The 13238-nt window shown below is 45.5% G+C and overlaps 2 protein-coding genes and 1 long non-coding RNA gene across 12 annotated transcripts in view; 2 read left to right on the forward strand and 1 right to left on the reverse strand.

The window, feature by feature from the left end:
* The window catches only part of Folr1 (folate receptor alpha), a 349146-nt gene that overhangs the window by 302247 nt on the left and 33661 nt on the right, over positions 1 to 13238 (forward strand).
* LOC100751123 (transmembrane O-methyltransferase homolog) lies at positions 2223 to 5897 on the forward strand. The gene is made up of 3 exons (XM_027407880.2): positions 2223 to 3431; positions 4205 to 4401; positions 4890 to 5897. Exons 1-3 carry the CDS (start codon positions 3173 to 3175, stop codon positions 5208 to 5210), a joined length of 777 nt encoding a protein of 258 aa, XP_027263681.1. The 5' UTR covers positions 2223 to 3172; the 3' UTR covers positions 5211 to 5897.
* On the reverse strand, positions 5974 to 9260 carry Anapc15. Of its 10 annotated transcripts, none has more exons than XR_003483861.2 (6): positions 9120 to 9260; positions 7797 to 7851; positions 7509 to 7638; positions 6913 to 6972; positions 6480 to 6617; positions 5974 to 6335 (listed from the first exon to the last, which is right to left on the reverse strand). It is a non-coding gene; the product is annotated as an anaphase promoting complex subunit 15 (long non-coding RNA). The 10 variants fall into 10 exon arrangements; XR_003483859.2 differs by having other exon boundaries at positions 7509 to 7633; positions 7767 to 7851; XR_003483854.2 differs by having other exon boundaries at positions 7767 to 7851; positions 9120 to 9257.

Raw genomic sequence — 13238 nt, forward strand, 5'->3', positions numbered from 1 at the left:
GGATGTGCTTCACTTCGGGAGCTATTTGCGTGTGTGTGTGTGTGTGTGTGTGTGTGTGTGTGTGTGTGTGTGTGTGTGTGTGTGTGTGTGTGTGTGTGTGTGTGTGTGTGTGTGTGTGTGTGTGTGTGTGTGTGTGTGTGTGTGTGTGCTGTTTGTGTGTGTGTGTGTGTGTGTGTGTCCCCGAGAGACCGAGAAAGGTCTCACTATGTAACCTGGCTGGCCTGAAATTCGCTGTGTAGACCAGGCTAGCCTCGAATTTAGAGAGCCACTTGCCTCTGCCTTCCAAGTGCTAGGATTCAAGGCGTATTTCACTATGCCTGGCAAAACTACATTTTTATTTATTTTGAGTACGCATATGAGTGTGAACTCGTGTGTCATGGTGCACATGTGGAGGTCACAGAACAACTTGTGGAAGTTGGTTGTCTCCTTCCACTATATGGTTCGTAGGGATTGAAGTCAAGTTGTCAGGCTTTCTGGCAGCCGGCTTGTAGCCACTGAGCCATTTCTGTAAGTTCCTTATTTGGCAGTTTCTTGATTAAGGTGAATTCTGCCTTCGCAGGCAGATGGCACACACTCGTCCCTCCAAATCAGAGATTACAGTCTTCAAAGTCCAAATACAAACTTTATCTTCCTGTTTGCCTTTTCTGATCCTATTCCGATCCCCTCAATCTCTTCACTTAATTAAATTAGCAAATGTTGAGGCCAGAGATGACTCGGTTATTTGGAGCATTGGCTGCTGCTCCTTCAGAGGACCCCAGTTCAATTCCCAGCACCCATATGGTGGCTCACAATCATCTATAACTCCAGTTCCAGGATAAACGATGCAGACACATACACGGTGCACAGACACACAAGCAGACCAAAAACATGAATACATATATATTAAAAATAAACTTCAAGGGCTGGACAGATGGCTCATAGGTTAAGAGCACTGGCTGCTCTTCCAGAGGTCCTGAGTTCAATTCCCAGCAACCACATGGGACTCACAACCATCTATAATGAGATCTGGTGCCCTCTTCCGATGTGCAGGCAGAACACTGTAGAAATATATAAATACTTTTTTAAAAAAAGAAACAACAAATATTTACTATCTACAGTATACCACTCCAGTGTTCAATTTGGATAGGTAGCTAATCAGAAAACAGCTCAAAGTCGCCATAGCAGTGGAATCCCTAGTCTCATGATCACATCGTATTCTATTGTATTGAGTTGCTGACTTCATCTCTTCTACCAAATGTGAGCCACTGGAAGACAGGGACAGAGTATAACTCTTCTCTGTGACCTATGCCCTAACATTTACTTACAGAAAAACTTGGATTTTGAACTGAGCAAATGAGTCCCACTTATTTTGGCTTGTGTCTTGACCCATATTCTGATCTCAAGGGGTTGGAGTAGTCACCAAATCTAGTGACATTAATTCTTCAAATCAAGACCCTAGAGTTCTGCTAAGTTTCTCTAGGATTCCTGGGAAAAAAAAAAAAAAAAAGGCAGCTGAAGTTTGTCCCTGGGTCTGGTAACCTGAAACTGCAGGTCTCAGGTAACAATAGCCTCAGCATCAATAATTGAAATCAGGTCCAGCCTCCTCCTTCAGGGTTATTCCTCTCAAGGACTTCCCATTCCGGTACTCTGGTCTTTCCTAGGAGCCTTCAGCCCAGGTAAGCAGGGCCTTGTGGGTTCCCAAGCACACTAATTCATGCCCACATCGCAAACCTCTTTAATATTCATTCAAATACTCTAAATTTTAGCATACATTCCCCCTTCTAACCAAGGATCTTGCAAAAACAGCCTGCCAAGGTCAGATCTGGGTAGGGGGACAGTGGGAGAAAAAAAGGACAGCTAGCCTCTATAGGTGTTCCTGGAGATGTAAGCTCAATGGTATGAGAGTGTAGTATGTGTGTGTTTCACTTATAAATTGAATTCTTAGTAGAGGGGAATACAAAAGAGACAGGAGTGGAGAAAATACACAGAAAACACCTCATGAGAAGAGCAGACAAGAGCCCTTGGATAGAAAAGACGCACTCCAGCCTAACGTGTTATAGAGGGTGAATTTATTTTTGAGACAGGTTGCCCAGTTTGGCTTCAAACTTGGCATTCATGATGGGATTATACAACTGTGCACCAAAATACCATAGATAGTATTTTTATTTTTAAAAGATTTTTTAAAAAAGATTTATTTTTAAAAGTCCCCTGGGACTGGAGTTACAGTTGTGAGCAACCCAATGTGGGTGCTGAGAATCAAACCCAGGGCTTTTGAAGAGCAGTCAGTGCTCTTAACCATTGAGCCACCTCTCCAATGTCTTTGTTTGTTTTTGGTATTTGCTGTTAAGATTTTATGTTTTGCTTATATTCATGTTCACCACTGTATGAGCCCTTGGAGGTCAGAAGAGGGGGTTGGATCTCCTGTGACTGGGGTTATAGATGTTTGTGAACCACTATGTGAGTACTGGTACTGAACCAAGGTCCTCTTTGAGAGCAACAAGTGCTTTTAACCACCAAGCCATCTCTCCAGCCCCAGGCATAGTATGCTTTTTTGTTGTTATTGTTGTTTTTTAGGCATAATGTTTTGATATCTTTTACTGAAGCAGAGCATAGTGAGAGTCTGAAGCGGTTTGATGACAAAACTTCTCTATTTTCTGTTTTTTGTTTGTTTTTTAGACACAGGGTTTCTGTATAGCCCTGGCTGTACTAGAAATAGCTCTGGAGACCAGGTTGGCCTCAAACTCACAGAGATCTACCTGCCTCTGCCTCCCATGCTGGGATTAAAGGTATGTGCCACCAACGCCTGGAAAGCTTTTCTCTTTGGCTACACTGTAATGGATCAGAGTATGGTGGGAGGAAGATATCCTAAGAAACTGATGAAAACAGCCCTGAAGAGAGATATTAAGGATGTGAAAAAGTGGGTGGGTTTGGGGAACAATATAGAAATGGATCCACAGTCAGGACCAGAAAGAGATATAGTTGTAGTTGGGTGCTAAACACAGGCAGCACACAATTGGAAGATGCACATTCAGGGTTCAAACTCCAGTTCTGCTATGTCTGGCAAGTTAGCCCCTCAGCCATGGTTTGGGTAAGCATGGTTATTGCAACTGTTAAAGACTGCACAACGACAAGCAAATGGTACATGTAGGTTTCTCTCCCAGCCTCCCTCTATCCTAGGACCCAGATAGGGACAATGTCCCCTGCCATTGCACTGGCATTCCTGCCACTTGTGGTGACCCTGCTGGTGAGATACCGGCACCATTTCCGACTGCTGGTGAGTACAGTCCTGCTGAGAAGCTTCAGGGACTGCCTGTCAGGACTTCGAATTGAGGAACGGGCCTTCAGCTACGTGCTCACCCATGCCCTGCCTGGAGATCCTGGTCACATCCTCACCACTCTAGACCATTGGAGCAGCTGCTGCGAGTACTTGAACCACATGGGCCCTGTTAAAGGTCAGTGTCCCCTTCACTAGCCTTCTGTGTGAAAAATAATCCCAAGATGGTGAAGAAAATCTGGCATTATCCACTGCTTTACTGGGTAAATAGGAAGTTTCATGACTGTGTTTAAGACTTTATCTTTTCATTTGGAAATGAGGAGCCTAGACCAGGTTATTCAATTATCCAGCAGACATTTATTGTCACTCTTTCATACCAGGTACTGAGGGAGGAGGTAGAGGTCACAGAGGGTGGACCAGTCACAAATGCTGGCCTCAAAGAGAGGATAACACGGGAATAATCATAACTCAGACCTTTGTAATTATCTGTTCTAGACTTCCTTTCCTACCAAAGAGAGTTCCACATCCAATTCAGGATAGCTGTCTGCCTAGACAGCACAGCACTTCTAAGTATTAAGAGATTTATCCATCCAAAGCCACAGAAAGACCCTGTCTTGAAACACCCCCCCCCCAAAAATAGAGATTTATCCTATTCCAAAATCAAAAAGACAATGAGCAATAAGGGAGTGCAGGGGTTTCAGTATGAAACTGAAAATGTCTCAGGAATTTGGAAGATAGGGTGGTAGTTTTTGCCTGGGCCCTCCTGGAGGAAGGGATATTTAAACTGAATCTAGAATGCTTGGATTCAAGTAGCCCAGGTGGATGGAGATAGGTGTGGGAAAGGGCAGTCAGCCTCGTTTATAAATACAACATGAAGAAGGCACAACAGCATGTTTGATTCTGGGCACACATGTTTTGGATGTCTTCTACAACAGCTACCTTGCCCCATAGGTCAGATTCTGATGCGGCTGGTAGAAGAGAAGGCCCCTGCTTGTGTGCTGGAGCTGGGCACCTACTGCGGATACTCTACACTGCTTATTGCACGTGCTTTGCCCCCTGGGAGTCGGCTTCTCACTGTAGAGCGTGACCCTCGTACTGCAGCAGTGGCTGAAAAACTCATCCGGTTGGCTGGCTTTGATGAACAAATGGTCAGCCTCCCATCTCCCCGAAGCTGATCTCTCCCCAGTTACCCTAGGAATTGCTCTGGCCAGGCCTCTTTTGTGAAAGATTCCCATTCAAGTAAGCAGCTCCACTCAGGCAGCTGGCACCCTGGAGGGCATGTAGCTCCTACTCCCACAATCCCAAGTCATTTACTTTTATTTCCTACAGGATTACAAAAGCAGCAGCTAAGAGGAAGTTCTCTATATCCCAACAAATCTGAGTCTAAATCTTATTGCTCATTTAGTTGTGTGAGCTCAGGAAAAGCACATGTCCTCTGATTTTCAGCTTCTTCAAGGGCACATAATGGAAATTACAATATTGATGCTGACTACTGGATTCAGAGGCCAAAGGAACTGTGAAACACTTGTGAGGGCCTAGACCAGTGCCTGGCATGAAATCAGCAAGATCCTGGTGGGGTCTGGAGTGAGAAAGCAGTCCTTTTTATCCTCACCTTCAGCTATGGCTTTCCCTACAGGTGGAGCTCATTGTGGGCAGCTCAGAGGAAGTGATCCCGCGCCTAAGAGCTCAGCACCAGCTGAATCGGGCAGATCTGGTGCTCTTGGCACATCGACCTCGGTATTACTTAAGGGATCTGCAGCTACTGGAGGCCCATGCTCTGCTCCCAAAAGATGCCACTGTATTGGCTGACCATGTGCTTTTTCCTGGTGCACCCCGCTTCCTACAATACACCAAGAGTTGTGGCCGCTATCGATGCCGCCTCCACCACACCAGCCTCCCAGACTTCCCTGCCATCAAGGATGGCATAGCCCAACTCACCTATTCTGGACCTGGCTGAGATCCAGGACCTAGGATAGTTACTGATACAATCCCAACCCTACTCAAGCAAGGACCTCAGAATATCCCCTTCCCCTTTCTGTTTAGTGTCGAACACAAGCTAGGTTCAGCCTAGGAAGGCTTTCTTCTCAACTTTGCCTGCCCCCAACCTCCATACCAATTCAAAGTGTCAAATTCTATCAGCCTTCTTGGTCCTACAAGATCCCCTTCTAGAAAACCAGGGACTGGAAGCAAGAGGCCTGAGCCCTCAGCCTAGTTCTGTTATTGATTGCTCCCTCCAGGTGAGTCCTTCCTTCTTCTGAGATTCAGTCTACACTAAGGGGCTGGAAAGATGGCTCAGCAGTTCTGAGCACTGGCTGCTACTCCCTATCTAAAGGACTTGGGTTCAGTTCCCAGCACTCAGCACTCACATGGCACAGGCACACATGTGATATACATACATACATACAGACAGACAGACAGACAAAAATCTCTAAGCATAAAACAAAAACACAGCTGGCTGGCAGAGCTCCAGAGGCTCCCAGTTGTGAAACTCCCACAGATTCTGGATGGGATCAGAGGCAGCTGCAGACAATGAGGCCCTGTAGTGCATCTGGTACAAGCTAGGCCACAGGAATTACCAATCACAGAAGCCTGGGCTCCAATTCTGGCCCACATGGTCCATTAGGTTTGCTTAAGATCCCTTAAATGACCCCTTCCCAATGTCCAAGGAAAGATGCTGGACGCCTCTGGGTCCCACCAACAAACAGGGAATAGACATTGGGGAAAAGAATCAGTCCTGTGTCTTTATTAAAGAGGGTAAGAAAGGGACCACACCTGGCAACCAAGGAATGAGGTACCAGCCAGGAAGGTGGGATGGGCTCAGGCTCTAGGGATTCAAGGGAAGACTGATGGCCTGGGAGGGCCAAACGAGTCCTTATCCTGGCAGCAGCTGAGAAAGTGCCTAAGGGAAAGCTTTAGACACTACAGCCACAAGCTGGTTCTGCAGACTGAGGGGCTGAGGCTGTGGATGCAAGATAGGCTGGGGTGGCCTGGAATCACCCTGAGGCCACCTTGGCTTGTCTACCTAGATCATCCACTGGTCCTGATCCTGTTCGTTGCCTTCCATGTCCACCTGAAGAGGAGGCTGGGTGTGGGTGGGGAGGGGCCTCAGCCAGCCTCAGCCCAGATCCTGCCCCTGGGTAGAGCCAAGGTTTCTGCATCCCTTGGCCATCAATTAGATCAGGGGCAGGAGCCTAGGAACAAAGGCACTCCCCTACACCCCGCCTACCTCATTGACCTCTCCATCATCAGGTGACTCATTATAGTCATTCATCTCATCCATGTCCTGCATGTCCTCATCATCTTCTGAATCCTCTTCACTGTCCTCATCATCTTCATCATCTTCTTCTTCCTCATCATCGTAGTGCTGGTGGGGCAAGAGAGAGTCTGTAGGTCTCAGGGCTACCTGGATGAGGTCAAGAGCTGACCTACTTGGAGCCTCTTCCTTCCCAACCCTGCCCACCTTGAGTCTGGGAGGCTGCTGCATGACCCAAAGGACCTTAGTACCAGGCCCAATGCCTACCCCCCCTTGGGTTCCCACTTTTGCAGTCTACCCAGACTGAGAACCACAATTGTTCTGAGTCTGAAGCAAGGCCATTAAATTAAAATGAAGTCCTGGTCTACTGGGCTTCACAAAGGCCCCATCCGCTGGAGCCACTCACCTCTGAGGCTGGCTTGCCAATAGGTACCAGGTTGTTGTCTTTCTCTGCGATGCTTTGGAGCTGTGGGCAAAGGAGTATGGGGAAAAGCAGGGCCAAGGCCCAATGCAGAGCAGGTCAAGGGCATGGGACTGGCTTACTCTACCCCTTAAAAGATCCCCAAATGTTGAATCAAAGCTTCCCCCGCCTCTGCCACCCCCAGTTCTCAGGAAGATTTGATCCCCTTTCTTCTGTCATCTGCTCATTAAATTGATGGACTTATGTAAAGTCGTTTGGCCTCAGTTTTTTTTCATGTCTGGTGAGGGTGAAATGAGATACTTAGCCAAGAATATGGCATCTTGTAGGTCCTCACTAAGAAGTTAAGTTAAAATGATTAAGTCCTGTGATTTATAGAAAAGAACTTAAGCTATCAGGAGCTTGACATCTAATCTAGCTCTGAAGTCCTATGGTCCCTCAGACAGTTAGGATACCACAAAGTGAGAACTTTAGCCTCCAGTTACCCAGCTTGACTATTCACAACTCGGAGAAAAATACTTCTCCTAAGCAGATCTCCAGTATAAGGCAAGGTCATCTCCATGCTGAGCTAGGTCCTCACTCACCCAGGCCTGATGCTGCTGCTCCTGCTGCTGCAGCTCTGTCTCCTCCACACAGGGTCGATCCAGATTAAACCACAGTGTCTCAGTCACACGAGGGAACAGTGAAGGAAACAAGGTGGACATGGCTCCTAAGCTGAGGGAAAGGGTCAAGTGAGTATGTTTTGTTTTGTTTTGTTTTGATTCAGTTGTAATTTGATTTAGGGGTAGGGTGGAGTGGGAGGTAGCAGAGACACTTCCCTTCCCTCTCGAAAACAGACAGACCTGAGTTTGAGTCCTGGCTCCATCACTTACTAGCTGTTTGACTTTGGCCAATACACTTAACCTCTCTGGGCCTCAGTTTCCTCATCTGTAAAAATGGGGATAATAACAATTATATCATCCTCAAGGTTATTATGACAACAAAATAAAATAATGGATAAAGTTGTATGCTGCTCAAGGAGAGAAGAGACTGGGAGCCAGAGATGGAATGTGGCATTGTGATTATGTACAAAATTAGCAATAGCAGGGATCTAGTAAAGTTCTCTTTAAACACACACACACACATACCATTTTTTTTTTTTTTTTGCTCTTTTGGTTCATATCACATCCAAAAAAGGTTTTGGATGTGAACCACCTCTTTTACTGATCACAGTCAATCTGCACTACACACAACCAAGGATAAAATATACTAGGAAGCATGGATAAATAGACAGACAGACAGAAGAATGAATGATGAACTAATGTGTGAGAACAAATAAAATCAACTTTGTGAATTAAAGCTGATGACCAGGAAAGTCATCAAGGAACGGAATTAAAATCCATCAGCTCATAAGACCCAGTGATAAGTAAGCTTGACTTTGGGTTGCACACTGGGTGGGGCTCACTTAGAACACACACAAGGAAGGGATGGATGCCCAGCAATGTAGCAAGAGCGCAGGAGAAATTGGTGTCCCTCCCCGCCTTTTTGTTTTCTTTTTTTTAATGAGCTAGGGTCTCACTATGTAGTCCTGGCAGGTGTGGAACTCACTATATATAGATCAGGCTAGTCCCAAACTCACAGAGATCCGCATGCCTCAGCCCCCGAATGCTGGGATTTAAGGCGTGTGTCAGCCACCACACTCGGTTCTACTCTAGCTTTTGTTCTAATTTTATCCACGCAGAACTAGCCGCTGCCATTCCCTAGCCCAAAGCTCCCCAGGTCCGTGTGACAGGCAAACAGCGCCCAACCTCATCCCAAAAGTACTGACAGAACCTGTACCCTAAAACCCTACCCACCACCGCCCATCTTTGCTCATTATAATGACTGTGAGCTTGACCAACAGGAAGGAGGCAGGGGCGGGTCTCTGACAGGATTTTGTCCTTATAGGGATGCTACTCGCAAAAATGCGCGCGGCCTGCCTGAAGCCAATTAACTGAAAGAAATGCTGGGTGACAGGAAGTGAAACCAATGAATGACGGAACTTGTGTAATGGGTGGGGCTTAGACTCAAGGAAGCGGCCAATGAGCAGGATGTCGTTAAGCATAAAAAAGCGGACTATGAGTTGCTAGGGAGGCGAGCCAAAGGAACCGGGTTTCTCTGGAAGCAGGAAGAAAGAACGAGCAAGGAGACGGCAACAGCCACGTTTCCGCACTTACCGCGCCAAGAACCGGCAGCCGGCAGCGACCCGGAAGCGCTTCCTCCTGGCCTGAGCGGAAGAACCCACCAGAATCCGGGACCCACACAACGCATGCGTTCTCGGTCTCCTTTTGTTTCCCGCTCTAACCTACCAAACCGGAAGGGATGCTGACGTACCTCCGTCACGTACTAGTTGTGGGAGGACACTCTTTTGCTGGCGCTACCTATTGGCCCCGCCTTGAAGCTCAGGCCTACGGGTTTCTTCAGGCTGGCCCATCCCCCAGCGTCCATTTAGTCCCGCCCTCTTGTCAGCAGGTGGTGTTTGCTGCTAATCTCTTGGGAATAATGGCTTCCAGAGATGTTCGTTGGTTCGAATGTTGTGTATGTCGCTGCCTTTCAAGAACGTGTTTACCCCCTTCTGTTCTCTCAAGAGTGTTTCCTGTTTGAGCACATTCATTTTTTTCCTTTTATTTATTTACTTTATTTTGAGACAGGGTTTCTCTGTGTAGCCCTGGCTGTCCTGTAACTTGCTGTCCAGGCTGGCCTCGAACTGACAGAGACCCACCTGCCTCTGCCTCCCTAGTGCTGTGATTAAAAGCGTGCGCCACATTACCCGGCTCACTCTTTTCTTTTTATGAGGATACTTTTTTTTTTTTTTTTTTTTTTTGGCTTTCCAAAACAGGGTTTCTCTGTGTAACTTTGGAGCCTGTCCTGGCACCACCATGCCAACCTCTTTTTAGTTATTTAATATTTTATCTTATGTGTTTGGCCTGCATATATGTATTTGCACCATGTTGTTGCCTGTAGAAGCCAGAAGGGATTATTAGATTCCCCAAGTCCAGCTGGAATTAAAGATAGTTGTAAGCCACCATGGCAGTGCTGAGAATTGAACATGGGTCCTCTGGAAGGGCAGCCAGTGATGTTTTTGTTGTTGTTGTTTTGTTTTGTTTTTTGAGACAGGGTTTCTCTATGTAGCCCTGGCTATACTGGAACGTGCTCTGTAGACCAGGCTGACTTCAAACTCAGAGATCCACCTGCCTCTGCCTCCCAAGTGCTGGGATCAAAGGCGTGCACCACCACACCCAGTGCAATCAGGCAGTCAGTGCTCTTAACCACTGAAACATCTCTCCACTCCCCGGTTTGTTTGTTTGTTTGTTTTGGGGGGTGGAGGTTGTTTTTTGTTGTTGTTCTTTTTTGGTTTGGTTGGTCTTAGCCTCCTCCTCCTATGTTTTTTTTTTTTTTTTTTTTTTTTGAGACAGAGTTTCTCTGTGTAGCCCTGGCTGTCCTGGAATTAACTCTGTAGACCAGGCTGGTCCGGAACTCAGGAATCCACTTGGCTCCTGAGTGCTGGAATTAAAGACAAGTGCTACCACACCTGGACTTCCTCAATCTTTTCTGTATGCCTTGGACAAAAAGTATTTGTGTCTGAAGTCTGTTCAGGGTTCTGATAGAAACTGGGAATAAATCTATGAGCATGGCTGTTGTTTTCAGAATCCTTATAGTAGGCTTGAGGAACTAATCAGCCATAGGGACTACATTCTTTTTCTGGGAAACTTAACTGTCCTTCTGATGTCCAAGTGTCCTGGTAAGGTCTTGGTTACTTGGTCCATTTCTTTACTGATGCTTCTGTTTTTGCCTCTGATTTAGCCTTCTTGGCCTCTTTCAGGGGCAACAATCATCCACAGTTTCACTTTTGTCTCAACTAGACCTGTAAACTTTGGAAAATCCATTGTTTTTTGTTTTTGTTTGTTTGTTTTCTGGAGTACACAGTGGGGGTGGGGGTGCACATATTTGAATGCAAGTGCACATGCATGCGTATGTATGTGGATACCCAAGAGTGATACTGGGAATCTTTTTTCCATGGTCCTTGTTTCTTATTCTTTGAGACAGGTCTCTCATTCAAGCCCAGAACTCCCTGCCTGATATGGCTACTCTAGCTATCCAGCTGTCTCTGGGAATCCTCTGTCTTTGGTGAAATTACAGACTGGTTGCCATAATCATTCAGCATTCATGTGTGTTCTGGAGCCAAACTCAACTCTGAGCAAGTACTTTAAACCCTAGCTAAGGCGTCTCCCCAAGCCTGTAAATCCTCTTGTCTACACTGTTTTTTTCACTGATAATCTGCCTACCTTTCCTCCTGTCCTAGGTTAATGTGAAGAATGGATGAGATAGAACTGTTCAGGAGGTAGTTAAGTATTCAGTGCCTATCAAGGGTATTCATGTGGCCCAACAGTTCAGCTTGTTTAAAAGTTTTTAAACTTTAATAAGCTCTGCTTATTAAAATTGTGTAGCACAGGCCCATAATCCTAGCACTCAGAAGCCCGAGGCAAGGTAAAGTTCAAGTTGGATTGGACTATAGACCAAATTCAAGGCCAGCCTGAAATATATAATTAGACTCTGCCTCTCAGAAAACCAAGTATAAATTTTAAAAATAAAAATAAGGGCCAGTAAAATGATTCAGGGAATAGAGATACTTGCATCTAAACCGAATGAATGACCTGAGTTTATCAATCCCTGGGAAGCACATGGTAGAAGGAGAGCGCTGACTCTTACAAGTTTTCTTCTGACCTTCATCACATGTACATTGTGGTAGTTGTATGCCTTCTACAATAAATGTGAATCAGGAAAAAAAAAAAAAAAAGGTTAGCCAAGCTTGATAGCACATGCTTTTAATCCCAGCACCCAGGAAGCAGTAGACAGATCTCTGTGTGTTCAAGGTCATCCTGGTCTACAAGCTGAGTTCCAGGACAGCCAGAGCTGTTACAAAGAGAAATTCTGTTCTCTACCCCCTCATAACCTCCCACAACCTCCTGCCACAAAAAAAAAAAAAAAAAAAAAAAAAAAAATTCCATCACTAGGGAAGCAGAGGCAGTCAAATCTCTATGAATTCAAGGTCAGCCTGGTCTACAAACTAAGTTCCAGGACAGCCAGGGCTGTTACACAGAGAAACCATGTCTGGAAAAACCAAACCAACAAACAGAAAAACAGATTTTCATTAAAAGATAAAATATACCCTTTGGAAATGTCATCCTTCTTGGATATTACATTTGGAATTGTCCATCCTTTTTGTTCCTTTGAGCTCCTTGTGACTATCTGTTGTTTCCTTTTCCCTCTGAATCTGTCCTGTTTTGTGACGCTATTCCTGGGAAGATATGAATGAACACCTACTCACCCCAGATAGGAATCAAAGACAGACCACCAAGTACAACCTGGTGAACCAGTGAGTTTTCTTAGTGTTATTTATAGGAGTATGGGTGAGAGGTTATTTACAGGAGCAGAAATGACTCAAAGGCAAATGCATCACTGAACATTAATTACCATAGATGATGGCTTCTGGAAGCCACAAACCTGGAACTCATTGCAGGCAGTTCAGCTGGTCTGAGCCTCTTCTAGGCAGTTTAGCTTAGCTGAGAGGCTGCTAGGAAGCCCAGTGGTTTCTCAGCAGTTTTCATTGCTTATATATACTTGATGAAGGAGGGGTCTAGTGTATCTAAAGGTGTGTAAAGGCACACACCTTTAATCCCAGCACTCAGGAGGCAGAGGCAGGTGGATCTCTGTGAGTTCAAGACCAACCTGGTCTACAAGAGCTAGTTCCAGGACAGCCTTCAAAGCCACAGAGAACCCTGTCTCGAAACCCTGCCCCCCCCCAAAAAAAACTGACAAGGGCTGGAGAGATGGCTCAGAGGTTAAGAGCACTCGATGCTCTCCCAGAGGTTCTGGGTTTGATTCCCAGCAACCATATAGTGGCTCACAACCATCTATAATGAGATCTAGTGCCCTCTTCTGACCTGCAGAAATATAGGCAGAACACTGTATACATAATAAATAAGTAAATAAATAATAAATCTTCCAAAAAACAAAAAAAAAAACAAAATAGACCATTCCTCCCTTCATCTGTAGCTTCCATTCTAATAAAAATAAACAAAAATGAAGACACATAAATAAAAGTAAGATTGCAGTAAATACTGAGTATAAAATATAAAATTCAGCTCAATGGTAGAGCATTTACCTGATTTGGTCCTCAGCTCCAGAAAGAAAAAACAATTGACAGGGAAGGTATTTTAGATTGGGGGGAAGGAGCACAAGAAAAATCACTGAGATGGCAACTTTTGAGTAGTTGAGGAGTAGGAAGATACACA

This window comes from Cricetulus griseus, chromosome 3, assembly GCF_003668045.3.
Source record: "Cricetulus griseus strain 17A/GY chromosome 3, alternate assembly CriGri-PICRH-1.0, whole genome shotgun sequence".
Taxonomy (NCBI): Eukaryota; Metazoa; Chordata; class Mammalia; order Rodentia; family Cricetidae; genus Cricetulus; species Cricetulus griseus.

What these genes read in the sequence shown, in the direction of transcription:
- LOC100751123 (XM_027407880.2), top strand. Translation starts at nt 3,173, where the DNA reads ATGTCCCCTGCCATTGCACTGGCATTCCTGCCACTTGTGGTGACCCTG. An exon ending in CCACATGGGCCCTGTTAAAG is followed by an intron (nt 3,432 to 4,204) that starts GTCAGTGTCCCC and finishes CTTGCCCCATAG; the next exon opens with GTCAGATTCTGATGCGGCTG. An exon ending in CTGGCTTTGATGAACAAATG is followed by an intron (nt 4,402 to 4,889) that starts GTCAGCCTCCCA and finishes CTTTCCCTACAG; the next exon opens with GTGGAGCTCATTGTGGGCAG.